The sequence below is a fragment of the Typopeltis vanoorti genome, chromosome 19 (assembly GCF_054136105.1).
Source record: "Typopeltis vanoorti isolate ZY-2024b chromosome 19, IOZ_Tvanoo_1.0, whole genome shotgun sequence".
NCBI lineage: Eukaryota > Metazoa > Arthropoda > Arachnida > Uropygi > Thelyphonidae > Typopeltis > Typopeltis vanoorti.
This window is the reverse complement of record NC_143567.1, coordinates 52,172,942-52,200,655: the sequence shown is the minus strand read 5'-3', so window position 1 is coordinate 52,200,655 and position 27,714 is coordinate 52,172,942. Positions and strand designations below refer to the sequence as shown.

At 34.7% G+C, this 27,714-nt stretch overlaps 1 protein-coding gene across 1 annotated transcript in view; it reads right to left on the bottom strand.

Annotated features, from left to right (window-relative positions):
- Positions 1-489: 489 nt before the first annotated feature.
- Positions 490-27,714, bottom strand: part of LOC150096087 (snake venom 5'-nucleotidase-like) — a 40,440-nt gene continuing 13,215 nt past the window's right edge. The window contains exons 3-9 of the mRNA XM_090409121.1: positions 23,189-23,402; positions 20,841-21,026; positions 15,332-15,529; positions 9,190-9,453; positions 7,674-7,835; positions 2,627-2,830; positions 490-838 (exon numbers count right to left, since the gene is read on the bottom strand). Of these exons, the coding sequence (XP_090265247.1) occupies positions 660-838; positions 2,627-2,830; positions 7,674-7,835; positions 9,190-9,453; positions 15,332-15,529; positions 20,841-21,026; positions 23,189-23,402 (1,407 nt within the window). The 3' untranslated portion in view covers positions 490-659. The remainder of the gene's footprint in view (positions 839-2,626; positions 2,831-7,673; positions 7,836-9,189; positions 9,454-15,331; positions 15,530-20,840; positions 21,027-23,188; positions 23,403-27,714) is intronic.

Genomic DNA, 27,714 nt, shown 5'->3' with positions numbered 1-27,714 from the left:
AGAATACAATTAAATCTAGTCTATATCACTTGAAGACACAATGGTTCTACAGTTTTCAAGCTGGATTTCTGATTTTGAACTACGAAGTTTAAAAAAAAGGAAGTTTATGTTATTTATATATGCATAGGTAGCACCTTAAAAACTTTTATGCTCTTGGTTATAGTACAGTAAATAATATTTGCAAGAATGAATCTGTGTTGTTTGAAGCCCAGTCCATTTCCTCTGTGATTTTTTTATATTTTTTTATTATTTTTTTATTTTTTTTTAGAGTTAATAATTTTCAAACTGACGAGGCCAACCTACGTATAATTGCTTATGCAGACAGGTACAAAAACTTAGAATTAATATTCTCATTGTCTGTTTTAGAAGTCGTAATTCCTTTCTGGAACTTTAGCTTGAAATTACAGTTTAAAAAGTTATATTTAAAGTACAAAGGGATTTTTTTTTTTTTTTTTTTTTGCTATTGTTACAGTGTTTTGAGAAGTGCGCTTTTTCACTGCTACGAATCCAATACTTTATTCAGTTCTTTCAACATATTGACGAAGCTTCTTACTTCTCAAATTTCGAATTCGTTTATAAAAATATTATTCTTTGATTCTTCAGTTGATTTGCTGGAGAGTTCATAACTTGTTTTTGTTATTGTTCTAGCTGCGTTGTTTTCACGAGATTTGTGTATAACCAAGAGTAAGTAGTACAAGAAGTGCCCATGCAAAAAGTCCAGTATGTAGTTGTGGTGGTGCTGTACTACGTGTACCAAAACTGATTCTCTCCTCGAGGCCATCATACACTGGAGAAGTCTTGTTCAAATAAGCGATGATAACATCTGAATCCAAGACTCCTGAAATTAAAGCAAAAAAACGCGATTAAATTTTTCTACTTCTAATTTTTCATAAGTTAGAAGAAAATTAATTTAACCAAGTTTTTTGTTAATCAAAACAAGAAACAAAAGAGAAATAAAAAAGCATAAAATCTTTATATATCTAGCATTTCAAACTTCGAATCAAAAACAACCAAAAAAAGTTTGGTTGTTTTTTGATTTTCCACAGAAGTGTTGATTTTTTTACAAAGACTATATTATATTTTAAGGCAGCACGTGTCCACCGTAAATCACATTATAATTTGGAAAGATTTTTTTTTTAAGTCAGTGTAGCTTTCATATGAAAGAGAGGACATTTATGGAAATATCACACTATATGACTATACTTTGTTGATTGTAAAGATTTATTTATTCCAGTTATTTATTTATTCTATTTCATTCTATTATTATATAATACAGGAAAAGCTAATTCGATATGCGCGATAACCAGTTAATGCGATTGAGCGAAACGATACTATTTCCCGCTTTAAGCGAGTGATTAAACAGTTAACGCGATTTTTTTTACGTTACGCGAAATTTTTTGTCGCCAATCTGCAGAGAGCGAAAAGTTCATTAAGAGACATGAAAGTGGCGCTAGTAATACAATGATTGCGCGAGACCTGGTCTCGCGCAATCATTGTATACAGCGAGTCTATGACGTGGACTATATTAAATAAGAGCTACGAATACGAAGAACAAGGGAAAAGTTGCTACTGTTTCTTTAAGCATGCAGATCATCCGAAATAGAAGCCATTTAATGATCGAGATGGAGCGTCTTCCATTCACTCTGGATTGAGGATTATAACTAGAAAAGAATACCGCTTAGTACAGGGAATATTCAGAAAGCTCTTAATATTTTTACCTCATTGAAGGAGACCAAATTTCAAGAGAAATATAAAAGCCTTACTTCAAGTTTAGGATGTTTTAACCGTTTTAAAAATGGAGCTGGACTGCATAACGTAAGAATAACTCGGGAATGTGCTAGTGCTGATAAAGATTCTGTGGCCAAGTTTCCTGAAGAATCTCAAAGGATAATTCAGGAGGGTGATTATGACGATCAGCAAATAGTCAACGTCGACGAAACTGCCTATGTTAGTTAACAATTGGAAAAGAACTTGGATTTAATGAACTGGATAATTAATATGTGAGAAACTTGCTCGATTCCCATTCAGAACATTTAAGATCAGGAGATCAATACACATGATCTCCTTCTACTAGAAAAACAGCGTGCATATGAAGAAGAAGAAGATAAGGAGTGAGAACAAGAAGAGAATGTTATGACTAAGAAGTTAACTGCAAAAGAACTTAAGCTAGTTTTCAATCACATTGAGTATGTTAAGGAATTGTTGTTTGATGATGATCCTGATATGGAAAGAAGCTTCGCAGTCCGCCGAAGCTTCTTTATAAAGCGATCGCCAGCTATCGCAAATTGTATGACAAGATGAAAACGTCGAGTACGTTTCAAACATCTTTACTTATTTTATTTTATTTTTTTTTTTTTTTGTAAAAAAGTAACTCGATCAAATGTTTAGACATTAAATAAAAATTTGAGCAATTGATTTTTATTAACTTTAATGATTTTATCCTCTAATATAGCTTATACAGTCATTCATTTTTTTCCCAAATTTTCACTAACTGATGAATGAATTATAATTATTCCTATTGTTTATTGTATTCGCTTAGCACCCATTAATTGATGGATTAATTAATCGCGTTAAGCGAGGTTTTCCTGTATTACAAATAAATTACAAAGCGTTTGTAAGATCGTACCTGAATCATAATAGTTAACAGCAGATTCCTTAAGGAATGAATAACCATCGCCACCTTTGGCAATGTAATTACTGATAATTATGTTATAAACTTCACTTTCGTTGAGCGGAAAATACTGGGGCACACGACACCGACTACACCTCATCTCTACTTCAGCTACACGATTTCCTGGCAATTTGCTGAGATCATAACGCACGCGCATTCCTTGAAGGTAAATAAAGAATAATAACATTTATGGAAGAACAGAATAACTATATCTTATCTCTAAGAAATAAACTGTTAGTATTAGATCTAATAAAACTATTAGTATTAACAATTGCAACCACGAATTAGGACATCAGAGTTGTTCTAATTGGTTGCTGTCATTAGTAAACAAATTTTATTCGATCAAAGGCATCCTTTTCACTGAATAAAGTACATTTTAAGATACTTCTCTTAATGCAAGTGTTTTGTACTTTCAGTTTCTCAAATATTTCATAGGACTCCTCAAAATATTTATTACTACGAAGCAGTCAGATCGAACATACCATAATTCAGAATGCATAATCGAAATTTTTAAGAATCTACATTTAGCGAAGTTTTGAGATAAGTATTTATAAGTAAGCTTCGTATCTCACTTAAATAAATATAGGTGAGGTTTCGACGATGCCCTGTGGTTGGGAAGACCTAGGTTTCAAACTCATACGAGACGCGAAGAACCTTTTTTCAGGCTTTTCAATTTGAAGGCGGGTTAGTCGGTCTCGTGCGGAAGGCAGAAGTGTTTTAAATATCCCAAAGCAGGCAAACTGGCCAGAATATGCAATTTATATTCATAATACATAATACAATCATAATACACTTATGCATACTGTCTAGTATGCATAAGCAAATAAAAGAAATGAGTGGAAGGAGGGTAATTATTATGGGAGACTTCAACTATGGTAGCATTGATTCGAGGGAGGAGAGGACCCATGGGAGGAAGGAATTGGATTTTATGCGGTTATGAAGGGATAACTATCTGCGACAGCATGTAATGGAAAATACTAGGGGTCAGAGAGTGCTTGACCTAGTAATTGCATCTGAGGATCTGACTGTAACGAATAGGACCACATTGCCACCAATTGGTGAGAGTGATCATAGGGTCTTAACTTCGGAGGTGGCTAAAGGTGTGGAATTTACAATTAAGACAGGGTGCATGTGGAATTATCGGGCTGGTAAGTATGACAAGCTTAGGAGTTTGATTGGTTCAGTGCCATGGCATGTAAAACTGCAAAGGCTGGATGTTGATAGTGCATGGGAGGCGGTTAAGGAGTGTTTGCAGGAGGCAATGGCTGACTGTATACCTAGAGTCCGAATAATAAATCATGTAGGGATTAATGGATGAATAACACCATTAAGCTTGAGCTGCAAAAAAAGAAACAACTGTGGAGGGAATTTAAGGAGAAAGGTGACCTGCAGGCACATGAACGGTATAAAGCCCAGGCCAGAAGGGTAACAAGTGTAGTATGAAAAGCAAAAAAGGATTATGAAAGAACATTAGCCATGCAGGCTAAAGAGAATCCCAAACAGTTTTTTCGATATGTTGCAAGTAAAAGAAAAAATGTATATGGCAGAATGATTTTAAAGAATTCCGATGGTAGGGAGATAACCGAATCAGCTGATATAGCAAATTACTGAGTGAGCACTTTGCAAGAGTATATCATCCTGGTGGTGACATTGCAGAAATGGAAGAATCAACAGCTTATACGGGAATTGTGGTGAATAAAGTGGAGGTGAATAATCTATTACAAAACCTCATTGTCAATTCATCTGCGGGATTGGATGGTATACCAGCTCGTGTCGTACGAGAAGCGGCTAAAGAATTGTTAGTGCCTTTGACCATTTTGTTTAATTTGAGTCTCGGGTCTGAGTTAGTCCCAAGGGGGTGGAAAGAGGGGAAAATAGTTCCACTGCATAAAGGAGGTTTCAAGATTGCTGTTGAAAATTACCGGCCGATCAGCATATCAGGAATCGTTAAGGTCTTGGAGAAAATAGTCAAGAAAAAAATACAGGATTGGATAGATGAAAATGGGATACTGTATGGGGGACAATATGGTTTTGTGAAGGGTAGATCATGCCTCAGTAACTTGCTCACGTTTTATAACACAGTGACGGCTGAACTGGATAAGGGTAATGGGTTTACAGTGATTCTACTGGACCTTGCGAAGGCCTTTGACAGAATACCACATGGAATTCTAATCAGTAAACTGCAGCAGATGGGGATGGATATAGGGTTGGTGAGATGGATAGGAGGGTGGTTGATGAAGAGATATGAGAGAGTGGTTTATTCAGGAGTAGAGTCCAAAAGACGCCCTGTGACTAGTGGTGTGCCGCAGGGTTCTGTTCTTGAACCACTACTTTTCAATTTGTTCATTAACGATATAGGAAAGGATCTGAGAGGAAGTATTCACTTGTTTGCTGATGATGCAAAGTTGGGTAGAGCAATAGTGAGTGCACAGGATGTCAAAATTTTGCAAGATTATTTGGATAGTTTGGAGGACTGGGCTAAGGAAAATGGATGTCGATTTAATGTGGCAAAGTGTAAGGTTACGCATTTTGGGGTGAAAAGATTAGTAGCAGTATATCACATTGGTGAAACCGTACTCTAGGAGATTGATGAGGCTAGGAATTTAGGAGTGTCGGTAGATAGGGAGTTGAAGTTTAGGGGGCACAATGCAAAAGTGGATAAATCAGCTCATCAACTCACTTGGTTGCTGAAGAATACTTTGACGAGCAGAGATAAGCAAGTTATTGTTCCTCTGTACCGAGCCTTGATATGACCTCATCTCGACTACTATGCCCATATTTGGTCACCTAGGTTTCTTCTTGATGGGGAGGAGGTGGAGAGGATCCAGAGACGAGTGACCAAGATAATAGCAGGACTATGGAATGAACCTTACGAGAACAGGTTGAAGATTTGTGGGCTGCAGAAATTGGTTGATTGGCGAAAAGAGGAGTGATATGATTGAGACATTCAAATTACTGACGGGTTTCTATAAGATTAATTCAGAAGATATTTTTGAGAATCGGACTGGTAGTGGGAGGACTAGGGGCATCCATGGAAGCTTGGTAAGAGTGTGGTTAGCAAGGGTGTTAGAGCTAGGTTTTTTACTTGGAGAGTGGTAAATGAGTAGAATAAGCTGCCAGAGTCTGTTGTGGATGCCATGACTGTAAATGAGTTCAAGGTGAAGTATGATAGATACTGTGTGAATGTTGAATAGTTGTTCTTGACATGATGTTGGGCCTCCCTCGATGAGTCTGTCGACTCCTTGGAGTTGCGCGTAATAATAATAATAATAATAATAATAATAATACACTCTGCAGATTTTCTCAACAGGCAAAATCGTCTAGGACGGAAAGACTTGTGAGTTGTTTGAATTTCATCCATGGACAAAAGGTACGGTTTCTAGGTTTTTCTTGATTCCAAGAAAGATTTGCAGATTTTCTCAACAGGCAAAATCGTCTAGGACGGAAAGACTTGTGAGTTGTTTGAATTTCATCCATGGACAAAAGGTACGGTTTCTAGGTTTTTCTTGATTCCAAGAAAAACCTAGAAACCGTAGAAACAGACACTAACCAACAAAGAACTTCACTGATCCACGATATGCCAGGGAAGTTGGAACGCATCCCTTCCTGGTCAGCAGGAAGCGATGCGGTCAGCAATAGCTTTCCGAATACAAATTATGCTACTTTATTCTGCGGACTTAACATCAAAGCTCAGTGATGGTTAGGATTAGTACAATTCTGAATGTGAAAATCTGGGAATGATGGACTGAAGAACGCATCTCTATCAAGCGAAGGACTCAGTTCACAAAAACGTGTCAGGAAATTGTCTGAAATTAATATTTTGAAGAATTCTACGGCATAAAAAAATCAGCTAACGTCTTTTATTACGTTATGGGGAGTAGGCGATACTTTTCGAAACTGAGTGGACAGTTGAATCTCCACAGGTAGCCAATCAGAGATAGCTGGCCCAAGACTATCGCTAATTTTAAACGGCATCTAGTGAAGAGACTGGTAAACAAGCTGTCATCTCGTGGTCCCTAACTCTAACACAATATGTTGTCTGAAATAGTGTGGGTTCCACAGACGATTTTCTTGAGTTTAAGGGACGAAAAACCCAAGTTTACAGGTAGGGAGAAAAAAAAAAAAACGCTTGCCAGTACCAGAGAGAAACCGGGTTTAAGAAAAGCGTAAAAAAATTCTCTTGTCTGCGATTAGAATTGAACCTCTAGTACTGTGGAAACAAATGTTGTTTTCCCTGTACTATCCATACCAATTCTGTCGTCTGAAACAACAATATTTTCAAGCGTGACTAATGTCTCTCTTAACTCATGAAGTTATCTAGTTAGTTAAGCTAGAAAAGCCTTCACGTCCTAGATGGAATTCGAACCAAGTCCGTATCGGCTTCGTCGATACCGACTATGCCCTTAAATCTGCAGATGCGAAATGGAATATTATAAGCAAAACATGCATTTACTCGCGAGCATTGCTAAGCATCTAAATTCTTTCATTTTCACTGTCCGTGAAGCATTCGATAATGTGCATCTTTACAAGAAAGCTCCCAAAAATATTAAAATTATGACTGTACCGATTTCAAGCAGGACATTAGCTGCAGCAATACGATAAAATATGCAAGAATTCGATATTAGTTGATTTTGTCCTTTCGAGCATTCACACGATTTTTTTGTGTATCATAAAATCCCATGCATTCATTGAAAAATGGTGTGTAGTTCGCAGTGTCGCATAGATAAAATGTCTCCCCCACACACACACCAGAGATAGTGAACGTAAAACGTCTTCAGAATCTTTCGACTGTTTGAAAAAAATAAATGAAAAGTGGTTGAGCATGATGAGACAAATACGCTTAACATCATTCCATAAGTTTGCTATTTTAAAACTGTTCGACTTTATTGGATATTGTGCATGTTTTAGGAAATATTTATATTATAGCAGAGCCTCTGTATCTATACTAGTTTTAAATTATATCTGACTAGCCAAGTACAACTGCGTACTTACCTTTACTCACCTGAAACTTGCAAAAAGGCTCCTAGTATGTTTGTGCCACTTATGTCGTATTTCATAATGGAATGTTCCAGCATCTTTTTCACGTGTTTTCCTTGCAAACTAATAATGTCCAAGTAGTTTTGAAAAGGAATGCTAGTGAGTATGTCACCGACCATAATGTATCCTATAAAATCAATCAAAGAATTACTTTGTACTATATAAAACTTATCGTACTATATTGTACTATATAATCTTAGTTTTATAAAATGTTTTAATAACCAGCTTAAAAGTTTAATTACTCTTAAAAAGATTAATAAATTTAGTGTCTTAAAATATTTGTTTCACTTTTTTTCAAGTTCTCTTTCGCTTCCATTTGGATTGGCATGGTTGTATTAGTTGGTTTGATTGGTCACGCTAATGCAAGTATGGTGAAGTGATGATCTGTGTCATGTTTTCCTGGCACTAGTTTTCCCAGTGCCAATAGAGCAAGGACCGGATGGTGTAATTTACTGAGAATATCGTTGCTAACGATAATTTTGTCTATTACATGTAATGGACAATTTTAAACACGATAGTGACTTTACCTTATCAACTGGCTCCATCAATGAACGAATCTTTAGGTACGTTGTGGAAAGAAATGCTTGTGATATAGAGCTACCCCTCGCAGTTCTAATTGAATTGCATCGGTCATCCTTTTGGAGAAGATGCATGTGCATGATATCGATGTTTAAGTATGGAGATTGTTTCGAAGGCGCACACTGTTAAGGGGTTGTTTCTGATAAAATGGCAATAGCGTATACACGGCCACATCAATTTGAATAAAATTATATTCCCCTCTCTCTCTCTCTCTAATCCCTATAATCCATGCTCAAATTACAACCTTTTTTTCGTGGCTAAGATAATAATGTATATTACAAAAGTGATTTTTCCATGTGGATTCCATCTCTTCTGATATTTCTACTTTTTGGTATTTTTCTCAATCTATTCTAGACAGTAAGAATTGTATGCAGGGCTTCAGGATGTCAGGAATATCAATATCCGTGACTCTACCGACATTGATTTCAATTGAGCGAGAAAGAAGTAAGGACGCTTTTAATGATTCTTCTTGGTTTCAGAATAAAATTTCTTTGGTCCTCCATTAATTCTACATGGTAAATATTAATCTCTAAGTTCTGGTGACGAATACACCACTTAATTATAATGGGATAATATTGGATTATATCCAATGGATCGAGATTAGAATAATTTCAAGAAGTGTAATGCCAAATGAACTTACAGGAAAAATAGCAGATAGAAACCTTAAGGACTGGTAAAAGTTGTTTGAATTCTTGCATTTGTCACTTCATGGAGATTCAAGTGGCTAATGAGATCATTAGCACTTGAAAATTCGTCTGAAGGAGCTATTTGAGTCTTCATAAAGCAGCTGATAGTCATCTTGTATGAAGACTAGAATGGCTGTGATTAACAGACAAAATCCTTAGTGTAAGATTTACGGTTAGTTGATTGAAAGAGAACTCATTCTAAATTCTGAATCTTACCTTTGCTGACCTGTTCATCTATAGATGCTCGAATTGCGCCTGCATTCCATACAGCAATAGCTACAGAGTTCCACTCGGTCTTTGTGGGTTCTCTAATAAAATAATCCACCATAGCATCAGTCATTAGGTTTCCGAAGTTGCATTCTCTCATGCCACACACTTTTCGGCTTCCTTCCAGGAATACGTTTGTCTTTCCAATTGTTTCCTGGCTTTTCACTTTCACTTTTGCGTCCCATGGTTTAAGCGCCTCAAGCAGCTGTTGATCTATGAATAAAATTAAATCATTATTACAAGCCCTAGGATTAATCTGGAACAACATATTCAATTTCGCGTTTTGCCTTCGTCAATACTTCAGCAAATAATGTAACTAAAAAGTTACCGGATGTTACTTTTAGTTTCGTATTTTAGGCCATTAAAAAATGGATAATTACAATGGTTATAAGTTTAAAACACATATGAAAAATCAGCTAGCATTATATATATTACTTTAATTATTTTATTTTATTTTATTTTTTCAAATCTCGAAATGGCAATAGTGAAATCCAGATACTACATTACGTCATTAGTAGAAAAATTAAAGAGAATGTCATGCACTACACTGGAAAAAATGCTTAATATTTTTATGAAGTTGATCATATCTTTGATTTTTATTTTCTCATTATATAAATGAGGAAATAAAAAGCAACAGTTCCAGTGGCGGCATATAAACAACATATACACTGTAAGTACAGTGTATACACTGTAATTAACATATACGTATACACTGTAATTAACAACATATACACTGTATGTACAGTGCATACATGTTTGGATAAAATATCAAAATTATGGTAAAAATTTTAAAAAAAATTAAACATGAAAAAATATTGTTTATTATCGATAAAATTATACAGATTGGTATAATTTAATTCAAAATTATTTAAAAATAAAATATATTCTTGTTTTGTTTTATGAAAAATATTGTTTATTATCGATACAATTATATAGTTTAGTATAATTCAAAATTGCTTAAAAATAAAATCCATTCATTTAATTGTAATTAAAGGAATGGATTTACAATTAAATCCTTTAATTGTAATGTCCAAATATTTAAAGAGACTGAGTAAACACAATAAGCACTACGAACACTCTACTACTGGCGCAAACTGCACATAAACAACAGTGGAACTGCGCGACGGACAGTGCCGAATTACGCTAATAGCTAGCATCTCACTAGCTTGCGTGCGTAGCAATATGACACTGGTAAACACAGTGCTCTAGAGCCCTTCGCCCTCCTAAAGTGCTAAAAGATGGATTTTTATTTTTATTTTTATTTTTTTTACAAAATAAGAGAATTGTATAGGACCGTTGATGATAAAATTAAATATTACAAGCAAATATAAATAAATTAATAAACATATTTATGTTGTGCTCATTTATACTGTCTAATTTTAAATCATAAAACAATTTTCCTCGTTTGTGTACATGAATATCAAATTGTTCCTAGTTCAACTTGTTCCTAGAAATAATGCAAAAACATGTTAGAATACGATATTAGTCTCACAACGCACAAAATGAGCTAATTTAACTGTTCCAAATCATTATATCTACCAACCAGTTTATATTTAGTCGTTAAATATTTGAATGAACCTTCAGCTTGATGAGGAGTTATCTTAGCGTTAATGGAACAGCTCCAGAATCTACTTTGAATTATCTTTCTGCGCCATCGTTCTTAATTCCATGCCTGTAGACATTACATGTTATTGACACGTACTGCATTGTCTGTAAAAATCATCAAAGATTTTTTTTTTTTCACAGGTGATTGTGGCGGTGTACAACATTTATAAAATGTTATACAGCGTCACAATCATCAGTAATAACCAACAATCTTTCAAAATCCACCATAAAAAATAAAATGCCAGCAACCATCTCTGTTTCTTTCCCTGGCTATTAAATATATAAAAATAAATGAACAAACGCTTTGCACTAGCATTTCTACAATACAAGTATGTCTAAACCAGAAGTTCAAAAAAGAAATCCTCCACTCACGAACAGATTAAAAAAAAAAGAAAAAAAAGCGCTGTGCCATGATGTAAAATATTAGTCAAACCCAGCTCTCTTAAAAATTTCATAAAGATAGATGAGTTCCAGATATTAAAACAATCTCCAGTATCGTAGGTGCCAGGAGAACACACACACACACACACCAGGGTCGTTTCTACATTTTGCGGGGCCCATGAAAGTTAGTAACATTTATCGAAATTTTAAATGGAAGAATATCTTGTTTTAATTAATTAATTAAATCAAATATGCAAAATATTTATGCACATAAATAAACAAATATGCTCTTTAGCATCAATTTAAGTAAAGGGAAAAAATTAATTAAAAAATAAATGTGTTTGTATGTACATGATATATTATTTTATTATGTAAGTACACATTATTATATAAATACGCCAGAACAATGATTTATTTAATAATATAAATAATAATATAAAAAATATGAAAAAATTACCCATTTTTACTATAAAGAATGAAATATATGTATAACAACTTATAAGATTTAAAAGAAATCTTAAAATATTAAATTTTATTTAACCTAATGCGCTTATCAATAAAATCATTTATAACGCTATCAAAATTCAATTTTTTTTTTTGTAATTTCTTGCTCTATAGATATTATTGCCAGGGACGACAAACGTTCTTGAGACATAGAAGATCGCAAATAGGTTTTTATTAATTTTAATTTGGAAAATGACCTTTCTGCTGAAGCGACCGAACTGGACTGGTCAATAATATTTTAAATGCCGTAGTAATATTTGGATAAATATCCGACAAATTATTTGCAATTATGAATTTTAAAATATCAATGGGTGCATCTTCTGGAACAATATTTCTAAAAACAATTAATACATTGTAAAATTCAGATTCATCAATATCTGAATTTAATTTTTGATACAGCTGTTTGCAGAAAATTTTAATTCATTTTCTGTCATTTTTCTTATTAATTTCATATCATAAACAAATCCAAATGATTTTTGGTGAATTTCATACAATTCAAATCTTTTTTTGACAGATTGAGAGCAGTATCTAAAATTACAAAAAAAAGAAATTTATTCTAAAATTATCTTTGTTATCAGCTATGTGTGATTGATCAGGCGTTTCATAATCAAAAAATACTTTTCTTCAACGTATTCGACTTTCTTTAAATTTAATTTCTCTTTCTAATAGATTTCACAGTTCCCTAGCAATCTCGAAACAGCTATCAAATCCTGATATTCTCTGCTCTTCAAAGTACTGCACTAACTCTTTAATATGCTTAGTTGCTACGTCTATGGGAATTTTTGGATTTTGTAATACTTTACTTACTAAATTAACTTTTGACAAAAGCTCATACCAAATTACAAGGCTTAGTATAAACTCAAATGAATCTGTTTGTTCATATATTGAAACCACTTCTACTTTGATAGTATTATCCGATGCAGTTTTAAATAATTCTTTTAGTGCATTTAAAAAATTCTGGAATTTGAAAACGTACAGATCTAACTGATTCTATTCTACATTCCCATCTTGTATCACATAACGATTTTGGAGTTAATTGTTTAACAAATTTCTTTAATATGTCTCAACGTGAAGTTGAGGCAGCAAATAATGTATATATTTTTTTGTATAACATTAAAAAAATGTATTGCTATAATTGATGATTTTGCGACATCCCCTAAAATCAAATTTAAATTATGACAGGCGCAAGGAGTATAAAATGTATTTTCGTTTTCATTTAAAATGTGAGGACGGACTCCCTTATATACTCCTTTCATATTCGCTCCGTTATCATACCCTTGCCCTCTACAATCTGACAATTTAAGATTTAATTTATTCAAAAGATTTTATATTTTCATATACCGTTACCTTTACCAGTAGTGTCATTAGTTGTTAAAAACATCAAAAAGTGTTCACGAATTTCAATATTTTCTTCAAATATATGTAAAAATCTAAAGATTACTGAAATTCGCTCCTGATGACTAACATGAGGAGTACAATCGAGAATTATTGAATAGTACTTTGCCTGTCGTATTATATTTACAATATTTTGTCGAATTTTGGTTCCCATATCAACAATTAATTCATTTTGCACAATGGGTGATAGATACGAATTTTGTTTCTTACCTATAATTTTTTTTTCCGAACATCGCATTAAATGATCTTTTAAAAGTGGATGAAATTCTGCAATTAATTCTATGATTCCAAAAAAATTACCATTATGGGTTGTGTAGAAAGTATTAAAATTACTTCTAAAAGCTAAATTATGTTCGGATAAATAAAGAATTGCTGCTACTATTCGTCTTAAAACATTTCTTAACCGTTCTGCTTCAAATTTTGTGACATTTTGATTTGCCTGATCAATTGTATTGTGATTTTTTAAATTAGCTTCCATTTGTGTCCGTGAATACATGCATTTCATGTGCACTGGATTTCGTTCATGCGACTTTAATCTTTCGCTTACATGTCGCCAGTCATAAAAGCCATTATTAGATAAAAAATTATCATCAGAAGAAAATAATTTGCAACAAAAACAAAAAAATAGATTTGGAAGAGTTTGAATATACAAGCCATCTTCTGTTTTGCTTCTCTCCGTTTGCAATTGTCCTAACATAGTGCTGTGGAAAAATTCCTCTTATTGTCATCTTTTGGAAAATCATTTTCAGTCGGAGGAGACGGTGGACCACATTGTACAATTTGTGTTAGTGTTGCGTTGTTCAAATTTTTCGGCCATGTTGCTGGATCATCAACAGTTCACCTTCCTCTGGTGTCTCAGTTTTAGGATCTTCAATACTCACTGTTTGACCAAACGCGTCATGTTCTCCGCTTCCTTTGAGTATTTCAGAACTCTCATTATTAATTAATGTTGAAGCCGAAGAACTCCCGTTATCAACTGATATGTCTGAACAAATATATGAGTTCAACTTCATAAATTTAAACAGTGAATTTCTTTGACGTTCCTCAGCCGCTTCTTTTTCTTGTTTTCGCTTTCGTTTTTCATGCCCACTTGGGTATTTTCTTCCATAATAATCTCTCTCACGACTAGTCATACTCTAGAATTAAATACGATAGATTTAATTATAAAATAAGTTAATAAATTAAAACAAAATTACTTACCTGATGAATAAAGTATATCTAAAATAGATAATATTAGAAAATAAATAAATGTAATATAGATTGAAAACTGCTATTGAATTCTGATGTCGGATAACCTAAAACCAGTTTACAAAATATATTTTTTAAGATGTTTTGCAAGTAATGTCACATAAAAAAAATTGCCATTTTAAAGTGCATTTTAAAAACACCTGTTTTATAATGCACTTTTCCCTATTTAACATATTGTTATATATCTTAGAGTAGTTTCAAATACTACCGCTACGATCTTATTTCGCTTACTATAACAACAATAGTTGGTTGTAAAATTATATACATCTGGTTTTCTATATAATAATATTTTTATATAATAATTACAATATTAATTTATATAATTTAAAAAAATTAATTGATTTTCTTTTTTCAATTTTTTTAGCTTTGCGGGGCCCTGTGCCACCGCACAGTTCGCACACCTATGAATACGGCCTTGACACACACACACACACACAGAGAGAGAGAGAGAGAGAATACAAGAATACGAAAGAAATATTCGGAGTGAAACAGGTTCGATATAACTAAATATTCAAAACAGCTCAGAGCCATCGCCATAAAACCCAGTAATACAACAAACTTCCCCCCCACTTTAGTAAACAACTTTGTCAGTCTGGGTTGTCGAGAGGGCAGCGTTTCACTTCACAAGCAAAAAACGCTGTGAGTTATAATCCCACGATGGCCTTAGTATTTTTGAATTTTTTTTAAGATGGCGATGAATTTCAATCCTATCAATAAATAATTCCTACTTTAAAATTAAAAAAAAAAAAAACATACTATTCCAAGCAAGCCGTTTTAACTTTTTATTTTTGTAAGTGAAAATAGTTCAGCTATTTTTCCAACTGTATAACTTATTCAAATAGGTAGTGTACTTCGTAATTATTATTTTAGAAATCAACGTGAATGATTTGTTAGTTATGCTGCAGTAAAACTGATTGAGTTGGTTGCGTTGTAATAGTCATTAAAATAATGAACAAACCTTGAACCACTTTGTTATCAAGAAGAATAGGATTTCCCTTCCAGGATACCACATTGCCTTCATCATCGAAACCGACTTTCAAGTATCCTATGTATTTTCCAAATGTATAAGCTTGTACTACCAAAGCTAGAGTGTCATCTGCATGCTGAATTACCACAGGATAAGGAGCTTCTGCTTTCTCCACAGAAGTTGGCTTACCTACAAGACAAACAGATCCAAATATCATCACGACATTATGATTATCTCTTAAGAGATTTTGCATAACCTAGACTCTAAAATAGGTTGGATAGTAAAGTACCGAGTACCATTTTGTGTAAAATGGTATTCCATATTACCTGAAGTACTTCTAGGTTAGAAGCCTCAACAAAAAAACAGATCTAATTAACTGATGATGCAATTGATTATGTTAACATTATACAATTGATTATGCATTCGCTAGATTTAAGAAAAATGTTGGATATAGAGGAAGAGATATTAGAATTAAAATGGAGATAGGCAGGACATTGACGGATGAAAAGTGTTTGGATAATCACCTCCATATGAAGGAAGAGGAATGCCCGGACCATCAGAGATAAGATGAAATAACAGTGGAGATAATTGAAGAATGTTTTCATCGGAAAGCCTTCAACAGAGAAAGATGGAAACAAATGACAGAAGCTTATAGCAAAAAATGGTTATGAAAAAGGGCTTAGAAGAATAATGGATTCGCCTCGTAGTTTTAGTTGTACTATATTCAAACTAATCCCAAACTGGGCTAAGTTTCATTGAATTCATGCAGCAGATTTTAAGATGCTGTAAACTGCCTCTGAACAGTTGAGAGAACAACGCATTTGTCCTTCGATTAGAAAGACGTGAATTCGAATTCTATGTAGGTCATAAAGACTATTTTTAAAGGCCTTTCATCTATGTTTTTTGGGTTTTTTACTCCACCCATAAATCAGTTTGAGAACATGCAATTAACAGACTGCATACTTTTCTTTCTTGTAGCCTTTCTTATTTTTTTTTTTCGGTTTTAATTCTAGCCAAATCGATAGATAAATGTTTTATCTAATTTGTAAACTTCCTTGACTGTGCTGACTCTATATAAAATTGTTGTTAAGGTTCTACGTCACGAAAACTTATGAACAGCCGTGAATCGGCGTCCTTGAGCTAGCATGGAGCACATGAACACTAATTCACCGATTCAAGACACACGAATGACAAAGCTAAGCCCGCAATATATTTTTCTGCATCAGTGCACCCCACTGAACGGAATAATATATATATATAATGAGGGAATTAATTCAAAAATAGGATACATACATATTAAGTTTTAAGTTATATTCGCGTTGAGATCGAAAGGCAATTCGATAAATAAATAAATAAAATAAAATAAAAATAAACATCCAACAACCAAAAATCTTTGTGATTAGCAGTTAATACGTTTGTAGGAGATTACTCCAAAGACATTAAGCAATGTTGGGGAAATAAATTTCCAAAAAAATATTTGATATAATTGATGCCGCTTAAAAGAAAAGTATAATACGGTACCGATGTATAATGAAAAAGTTGTCAAACAGAACAACAGGAAATGAAACTGAAAGAAGAATGATCAAGTAGGAAGTGTGGATCCATTCACACTTGCAACAATTAACTTAGTGATATGCAGTAGCAAATTATTGTTGCCGGAAATGGATTGCAAACAAACCTTACACATTAATGGGATACCGGCAAAACAAGTCAAGGCTAAAAACTAGAGAAAAAAAAGAAAAAACTTCGTTGATTCAAGTTCACAAAAGAATTGTATAAATGTGATACTGAAGCGGTCAAGGTCATAAGACGAGGATATTGTCTGTCAACGTGTTCACCAACTAACCCGTCTCTTTTACAAGAGGAACCTTGACAAATCCATTTAAGATCTGCAACCAGTAATATTTCATAACGCGTGAAAAGAAAGACATAAGAATAAGTTCATAAAAATAATAAACGATGTCGATTTAAATGTTAATGTTGCAGTTTTTGTTACTGTAATAGTAAAGGCAGCTAATATAATATCAAATAATTTGAATTAGGTGCTGTTAGAGGGATAAATATGAGTCATATATATATATATATATATATATATATATTATTTTCGCATATTATTAATAATCCTCATGCAAGAATTTCCATAGTAGTTTCTTCTTTACGTTGTCAATTGATTACAATACACCAAAAGAATTTTCAGATTATGCCTGATACAAAACAAATAGTTTTAAGGCTAGATAATCCTTCATGATAACATTTTCAGATAAGTTCCTATATGAAGAATCAAGGACAAAACATGACGTCTCATTATAAGGTTTAATGGAAATAATACAGCACAGAGGAACATAAGTTTATTAGATCCTATATGTCGTCTCTGTCACGAGACATCGTCAAGGGTACAATCTCAAAATTTATAAACACATACAAATAACTCAAAACAATAAATGGAAGAAAATAGACTAAAATCCTAAAGTCCTACGAGGAGAGCTATGGATGCTGTTTTCTAGCCTCACCAGTTGGGTGGGAGGCTTAAGGATTAAAAGTTCCCAAATCTTGGGATGTTTAACACATCCATATTTATTAAGATTAAGCTAGTTTGACAAATCTGCTGCTGATTCTAAGAAAAGTCTCACATTTATATTCTTACTTTTATTGCGGTGAAGCATAGTAATTTTTTTCCATTTGATTCTGTGCAAGATATCCAAAACATGGTCGCCCAGACCAGAGTGACCATAGTTATGGCGTCGGATGTATTTCTTGTGTTCTTTAGACAGATGATGACAGATCTCCCAGTTTGACAATAACAAGATAATTTGCGCAAGGATAAGAAACCATGTAAACACCTGGAACAAAGAGGACAGGTAGTGGATCCTTAGGAGAGCGAATAAGGGTAGCCGGCTTCAGATGAGGTTTGGAAGCAGTACAGAGATTATGTACAGAGATTTTTAGAGTACTGGCTATTTTTCTGACATGCCTTGGATATAGGGAATAGTAATAGCATTACGGTAGTCTGTTTGGTGAGAAGGATGTGAGGAGAGGAGAGGAAAAACCAATTTGTTAACCTTCTTAGCATTGTAACCATTGGCTAACAGGGTTTCTGTGAATAAAGAAGAGTTCAGCTTACGGGGAAGCCTGAGTGGAACAAAGGTTGGAGGCTCTTTTGACAAGGGTTTTGATAATGCGTACTGTTGAGAAGGGGATGGTAAGAAAACTTATGTTCCTGTGTGAGTGGTTTTCTGTAAATTGAATTGGTTTAACCTAACGAAGAATAAGTTAGTTTGCATGGAATGAGGATAAAGCAACTAGTTTTAAAGATTTATATTATATATCTGATAATTGCGTGTGTTCTTCTAACAGTTCGCCTGTTTTAGGGAAGTACAAATAGTTCTGTTGTCCATTTGGGACCGCTAACTCGTCTTTGGTGCTTAACAGTCCTTAGAAAGGTGGGTCTCGCTTCTAAATAAGATTCGAACTAAGTATTTTTCAACAGTTAAAGTATTTCATGCTCTTGGCTTTGCTAAAGGCGCTAAATACATAGCGAATGGCTCAAAACCAAAAATTGTTAATACGAACTGATTCCGTCCATAACCACTTGAAAATAACTCTAACCTAGTCAAGGTTATTGTTTTCATTTTTCCAATAACTCAGGATCAACGACATCCGATATATCGTATAATTTCGATTCCAAACATATGGTGTAAAATTCTATATATATATATATATTCGAGACGAGGGTGGTATGAAAGCGCGGCACCCCTCTTGCGCAGAACTTTTTCTTTTGCAATTCTTCATGCAAAATACAGTATATCCTACACGTTCTTTTGAAATGCCTATAGTCTCAGCAATTTCACGCACTTTGACTCGCGGTCATTCAATACCATATCGTGCACTAGATCAATTTTATTTATTCATATGGAGTTTCCTCCCTTTTCTCCCCCGTCCCTATTGGGGCGAATTCAGCCCCCTAATGGGGGGTTAAGTATTTATGGCTGTAGATTCGTGTGTTCACGGGGCCGGTTTGCCTGCTTGCGGGATGAAAAACCGCAGATAAACTGGGGAGGAAAACCCTGCTGTCCACGCCCAAGACCGGCTAACTTGGCTATACTGAGGAAGATCCTTAAGCTCCTCATGTCAGCGACGGGAATCGAACCCAGGACCATCCTTCCCCAGCCATATGGTTGCGAAGCACATAGCCACTAGGCTAACCGCGCAGAACTAGATCAATGATGTCTGGTGTTGTTACACCTTTTGGACGTTTCTCGCGTGGATCATCTTCAAGGCTGGTACGGCCACGTTTAAACTCGGCAGCTCATTTCTTAATTGTCGAAAACGAAGGAGAAGAGTGCCCATAAACTTTTGTGAACTTCGAATGAATTTCTTTTGGCGTTAAACCTTCTTTTACAAAGAATTTTATAACCGCACGATACTCACAATTTTATCCATTTCAAGGGATACAAACAACACTTTTGCTTTAGACAACTGTATAGAACAAACTACTTGATAGAATGACTTGCAATTTCACTTGGATGTACCAACTTAGAAAAAAAAATCGTGCCGATAGTTTTGCATCTATGGCCGGGGCCGAGAACCTTTCAGACCACCCACGTATACAAAAAAGGCGATAAGCGCAACTGTCAAAACTGTAGAGGAATAAGTCTCCTAAATACTGGTTATAAGTTATATGCACAAATATTAACTTCAAACCTTGTGAAGAAAAAATGGCTTCCGAAAAAGACGATTGTGCATTGAACCAGCTTTTACATTAAAAATCTTAATGGAAAATTATTGCGAATTTAACACAGAAACACACGTAGCATTTTTGTGGAGTACTAGAAAGTACTTTGACAGAGCCTTAAGGAACAAACTGTGGACCATACTATTCAAAAATCTAAACAGCTATGCCGGGACCGGCATAGCTAACAATTCAGACTTATGGCTGGAGTAATTGTCTTAAGTATTCTTGAGTGTATCCTTGTGTGTTCACGGGCCGGTTTGCCTGTTTGCGGGATGAAAACCCCCAGTTAAACTTTAGAAAAACCCTGCTGTCCACGCCCAAGACTGGCTAACTTGGCTATGGCTGAGTAAGATCCTTCAGCTCTTCACATCGTCGACGGGAATCGAACCTAGGACACTCCTTCCTCGTGCTTCGAAGCGCAAAGCCACTAGGCTAACAGCGCGGACAATAACGAATTGAAATACTATCAAGTTGTTTTGTTCGCTGCACCAGTAAGAGTAGCATAACTTTGATTATTTTTCTGAATACTTTAATAGTTGATCATTTTCGGGAATACATCACGAATTTCTGTCATCGCTGATCTCTAACGTATATTGCTATTGGATATTTTAATTTTCTTTTTTAAAAATAAATAACTAAATAAACGACTTCAAGATTATGCAGAGCATTATACATAACATGCATAATGCTCTATTGGGCATAAGGTATAACCGGTTACAGTACAACAAAATACAATTATTTATCGTTGGGCTCCCTGTGGATACTCACCTGTGTATAGAAAATTGTTGGTATGGCCTCCAACTACAATATCCACTTCTGGGATATTTTTAGCAATTTCTTTGTCTTTCTTGAATCCTGAGTGTCCAAGTGCTATGATTTTATTAATCCCGTTCTTTGTCATTTTCTGTGCTTCTTTCCTGATACATTCAATTTCATCTGTGAATTTTACAGGTTCTACAAATGTATAGAATTCACAATAACTATGATTTTGTAAAATTGGGATTGTTATAGGTTAAAAAAAAACATAAATCAATAACTGCGAATATTAAGATAAATGTTAATTACATTTATTTTCATTGAAAAATTAGATCAGTTGGATAATTTGAAAATAAAAGTTTCATATTTTTCTTTGAGATAATAGATACAAAATGGTGAGTATCTTATGGCTTGAATTTTATTAATACCATAATTTAGTACACGTGTAATGCCAAAGACTGGTGTTGTGTCAAGATATAAACATCTCTTCAATATTCCTTACAAAAAAAAGGCTGAAACAGAGACTGAACAAACATTGTGCATTTCAGAGTTTGGGTTATCAGGCATTTTTAAGGGATGATTTGATTGAAGAGTGTAAAATGGCATGTAAATGCGGTAACTTCCTAGCCATTGTGAAACAAACTTTTAATAAATTGATAATCTGGGATCATTTCCATACATGTTCATGTTAAATATGAACATGACATTCCGTAAATCATATGGACGGAGTTTTGCTTTTGATAGATAATTCGAATTCCAGTATTTCCTACAGACATCTCATGATTGTCAGAAATTATATAGAAACGGAACAGAACTGGATTTGTAATAATAGCAGAACTTCCTAATAATTAAGCTTTTTGAATTGAATCTGCTTGTAGATTTCTTTTTCCTGAATGAATGAAAAGCTATGAAAAAATAATTGCTGCCCTGGCTGGCCGAGTGGTTAACGTATCCGCGCTCCAGCCAAAAGGCAGCTATATGCTACCAGACCATGGAATAGATAGACACGAGTATGAGCAAGGTGGTTTTCCGTTGCCTCCTTGCCATACTACATCCTATGGCTGTATCCTGTGTGTTCACGGGGCCGGTTTGCCTCCTTGCGGGATGCAAAACCCCAAATAAATTGGGGATAAAAACTCTGCTGCCCACGCCCAAGACCGGCTAACTTGGCTATGACTGAGGAAGATCCTTAAGTTCCTCACGTCGTCGACGGGAATCGAACCTAGGACACTCCTTCTCCAGGCATATGGTTGCGAAACGCATAGCCACTAGGCCAGTGATGGCGAACCTATGACACGCGTGTCAGCACTGACACACTTGAGGATTTCAGGTGACACACCTTGGATGTTGAAAAATATTGGTATTCTGATGAAAAAGCTACGATAAATTGTGTAAGATCGCTCTCAGTTAAGGCGAAGGTAGGTTTCGGTCCATTGAAAGAACTTTCTACCAGTAGTCAGCAACAGAAAAGTCATTAAATGTAATGTAAGTTTGTAATTTCAGTTTATTAAATTAATTGTATAATATGAATTCATAGATTTTATATCAATGTCCTATTAAATAAATAGCCTAATATGATATGTATAAGTCACCTTCTGTGATTATGTAGTTACATTTATAATGCATGTATGCAAGTGGCACATCAACAACGTCAATATTTAAAAAAAAAAAAAAGTTTGACACACCTGGGTAAAAAGGTTCGCCATCACTGCACTAGGCTAACCACGCGTACGCTATCTCGTGATCTGTACCTTATCTTTGTATAACTGTCTGAAACAGTATATGTTCTACGGTCGATGTTTTTTTTTTTAGTGCCTGAATCAAAGATCGACTAACTTGAGAACCGGCTGAAAAAGTCCCTCTAGTCTGCAACTAGAATTCAACGTATAACAGGCTTCTTTTAGCAAGTTCTTTGAACAGTTTTTCGTTGGATTTTGTGAGTGAGCGAAACAGATATAATTGTTTTATATTTTTATCACCATTGTTCGTGGTGATAAAAAAAAAGTAACATAGTAGTCTGAAGGTCTTCTTTTTTTTGGAACCTTTGTTTATCATTATTATTATTATTATTTTATCTTGTATGCAACATCTCCTGTCCACATTTTAATACAGATCAGGATACTAAAAGTGAAAAAAAATTAACCACACTGTATAAAAGACAAAGTAAATTCACTTCGGTACTTCCTGCAGTTCTAAAAGCTTTTTTCTTTCTTTCTATTTTTTCTTTTTCCTTCTTTTTTGTGTATTATATATTCGCTGTTGCTCAAATATATGTCGAATCAATCAAGCGCGAATACGATTTCAACACTGGATTTAAAGTATTCAAAGTTATAAGTTGAAAGTGCTATATGATTCCTTACCTGGGCTAGCAATAAAAGCAGTATCTGGAGTTAAATAACCAATAATACCAATCCTCTGATTTCCAACTTTCCTCACGACCGACGGCTTGATATATTTTTCAAGTTCCGGAACAGTTCCAAAGTCAGCGTTGCAACATATGATTGAGAAGTTAGCTACTTTTAGAAAAGGTAGCAATCCAACCACGCCATCGTCGAATTCGTGGTTCCCTAAAGCCTATTCAAGTTAAAAAAAAAACTTTTTAAAATGTTAAAAAAATTTAACAAGTTAACAAAAAGAAGAGCTCTTTAAAATGCATCAGTAAAGTAATATTTAATAAAAATTAATATCAGTGCCTAATGTAGAAGAAAGAAAAAAATGTGTTCATTCTTTCTACATTTTTCCTTTCATGTTACTTTTTTGAATGACGTATAATGTGAATCTGATTTCTTTTATTTCTCTGTTGTGTTACATAACTAGAATGGAAATTTCCCGGTGATCGTATTCGACCTATTGATTTAGTGACAAGCTGATGTTCAATCACTAGGCTAACTGAAATAACAAATAATAAAATGTCTGAAACCATCTCAAAGATTCTCTACTATCCTCGCGTATCTTGGGTTAATTTTGTATAACTTCAATCTCTGCGTTATGGAGGAGGTGAGGGGGGGGGGAATTGAAGTTATTCAGAATTAAACCGAAATACGCAAGGGCAATAGAAAACTCTTGAGATGGTTTCAGACATATCCAGTTTGGACTAGATTCGTTTTCGGGCCACTTCACAAGACAAACAACAGAAGACTTCATCACAAAAAAAGCGACTGGTTTAAAAAAAGTATGTTCACAGTATATAAATTACTGCAACAAAATAAGAAACTGTCACAAATCAGTTTAAAAAAACAAGGCATGAGAAGCAATGAGAATGATTATCCTTTATGTAAAGACCAATAAGAAAATTACCAAAATTCTACAAACCAAGAAAATTTCAAGTGGATAGAAGATAAGATCGAAATTTTGGATAATTTCCCCCCCCCTCCTCTTCCGAACCTACTATACTGTGTACTGTTGTAGAAGGCAGTGCATGAGAAAAGTGAAAAATAGCGGCGATACACCTTCTTTAAAAAAAGAAAAACCAGAAGTCGCAGACAAAAAAAAAAAAAAAAAGAAAGAAAATTACGTGTCACAGTTGTTTCGGTTTGTGACCATTGTGCTTCTGTTCATGTTTTGTGAATTTTTTTATACCTATTTTTTTTTTTAATCTCGAAATTGTTTAGATCTGGAATTTATATTACAGTAAGAATATTAATTTTTCATTATGTTATCATTCATTTGTAAGGTTAAGATCTTTTTGACATTCATAAAATCATTTAAAATTACAATTTCTGATAGCTATGGTGCCTAATGTCCATATTGTTGCATTCCTTCCTATTTTATATATAACTGTTGGTGTGAAATGGATGAATCAAGAGATGAGGTATGCAATCTGGAAGAAGTACAAAGAGCAGGCGAGGAAGGTGACTCGCCTCATAAGGGTAGAAAAAGTGCAGTATGAGCAATAGTTAGCTAATGCGGCCAAAAAAAAAAAAAAAAAAAAAAAAAATCCAATGTGGCCAGAAGAAAGAATTATTATAGTAGGTTGGGATTGATTGGTGAAAAAGGAGGAATGATAACCGCTGAGGAGGATATAGTTGAGATATTTAATGAGCAATTTATAAAGGTATTTCATTCTCATGAATGTGACTTATGCAGAACTTGAAAAGCACTTGGAAAGGAGGAGGAGGAACTGTCAATAACTGAACAGGAGGTATATGAGGAATTGAATAGACTTGATGTAAATAAGACTGTGGGACGTGATGCTATTTCACCACATGTCTTGAGGGAATGTGCCAGAGAGTTAACAACAGCTTTTGCATATCCTTTCAACATGAGTCTCTCAATGGGTCAAGTTCCAAAAGAGTGGAAAGAGGGTAAAATTGTTCCAATTCATAAGGGAGGTGATAAGAGTAGGGCTTAGAATTATAGACAGTCTGTGTGTCTGGAGTGGTGGTTAAGGTTGGAGAAGTTAGTTAGACCAAGATTCAGATATGGGTTGACAACGGAAAAATACTCTTTGGCGGTTAGCATGAGTTTGTTAAAGGAAGATCGTGCTTTAGCCATCTGCTTACTTTTTGTAATAAAGTGACAAATGCGTTGGATAAGGGTGTTGCATACACAGTGGTATTGTAATATGTGTGCTATTACTTGTTATTTATAAAGTCTGCTTGGTTACTGTGCCTTTGAAATACAGTTATTCTAATTAGCTGTGCGCACTTTCTCTCTCGTAACTTTTCTTGCTTATACTATAGCATACTATGTTTATCTACCTTTCGCACTACGAGTCGTATGCCTATGGATACTAGAAAATTTATTTTTATTGAGACTGCGCCACAAATATCTTTTAACTGGCATAAAACTCAGTAATACGGTCGGTTGATTTCTCTTTCTCTTTCTCTAACATAAATTCTTTCAGTAAAACTTTACACAAACAGTCGTGGTCTATTTGCACTTAACTATACGCTTTGGCTATCTCACTTGGTTTCCCGCTCACAAGTCCGATAATTTTTTTTAGGAACAGTGCATTGTAAAATAAACAATCAAGTGGCACTCTATTGACATATAATTAAAGCACACTTATTTACATTTAAAATAAAGTACATTAAATAAGTGATAGAAAGGATACTCTTCTCTCTCTACCTATCCTTTTGGTATAAAGAAACAAGCTTTTCCTTTTCAATATTAAATGACAAAAGAATACAATTACTCTGTTACTTCTCTGCTTAAGAAAACCAAATTGCCGAGACGAATTTACTCATGAAGAGATTAGCTGATATGGCAAGTTATCTTACAATTTGCATTCCAGTTAACAACAATTCAGAGGACTTGTTGTTAACAGAGGATTTGCAATTTTGCAAATATAGATATTTCTTATTTACTATTTCTTATCAGTCCATCTATGACATATCTCCTAGATTACAAAAAGAATGTACATTAAAGGTTGGACACACTTATGAAAGCTCTTTGTCATGACACTTTCCAAAAGTCCTGCATCAAAGTCTTATGGATTTTCCTTCATCACAGGCCTTGCTTCAGGGGGTGTTTCATTGGTGTATTAGCAGTTCTTGGACTGCAATTTTCCCAGTACTCAAAAGCTCAGGCAAGAAGTTTCAGCATACAGGCTTGAAGATCGTTCTGCAGCTTTTGATTTCGTTTTACTTCCCAATTTGTTCCTCTGGCGTGGGTTCGCCATAAAGTCTGTTCCTCTGGGTCAGTATGCTTCTGGTTCTCTGCGACTGCCTCTGGCTCTCTTTGGCAACAACGCTTCGCCTCTCCTGCTTTCGAAACTGGATCTCACCTTCCCTCTGTCAGCAACTGGACCTTGCCTCCTCTCGACTGCCTCTGGTTCTCTGCCGGAAACTGCCCATGATGTTCGGCTCAGTCCTCTTTTATTTTTGCCTTCTCGGGACATTGCACCAACGGTTGTAAACCCAGAAGAAATTGGCAGTTCTCCTTGATCCTTTTGTTAAGGCCGGCCCATTCTTTTTTCTCCTCCGTGCGCTCTTTTTTTCTTTGTCTTGTCGGGCAGCGGAAAGTTCTCTGAAACTAGCGAACCTCTTTGATACAAGCTTTGAAGGTGTTCATGCGCAGAGCTTACAAACAACTTTCTCACACACTTAATCATAAACAACTTTCTTGTGCTCTTACACATAGCTATTATACATTATACAAAGTTCCGATGGCAAAGCATTGCCTTTATTTTTGACATTCTAGAAACTTTAGTTAAAACGGTAAATACAATCAATTCCCATAGGGTTATTTACATTAATAAAATACATAGAGACAAACAAGGTTATTCTATAACAGTTCTCACGAGACTTGACCTCTGTAAAAATCGATGTAAGGCGCTTTGGTAATTTTAAGCTACATCGAGTTTTACAGTATATTTAGATTTTGCAAAGGCATTTGATAAATTACACACAAAAAGCTGGTAATTAAATTGGAACGGATGGGCTGAACAGTAGATTAGTCCTCTAGATTGGAGATTGGCTGTCTGATAGGTATCAGTGAGTTGTCTATGGAGGAGCGATATCCCAGAAGAGGAAAGTTACTAGTGGTGTACTTCAAGGGTCTGTTTTGGGTCCATTGCTGTTTAATTTATAAGTAAATGATATTTGGAGAGGTCTGAATGGTGATGTGCAGCTGTTTGCAGATGATGCAAAGTTGGGGAGTGCTATCAGGAGTAGAGCGGATGCTGTAGCTTTGCAAGAGGACTTGCGTACACTAGCTGAATGGGCAAATGGGTGGAGATATCAATTCAATGTTGCAAAGTGTAAGGCTTTGAAATTTGGGAAACAGAGTTGCAATTTCGAAGAAATTGGTGGATAGAAGGAGGAGAAGGGGGATATGATCGAGACACATAAGCTGTTAAGAGGTTATTAGCAGATTAATGCCGGGGAGGTTTTGCATAGAATGGGTGAAGATAGGGAGAGAACAAGAGGTCATCCCTGGAAGC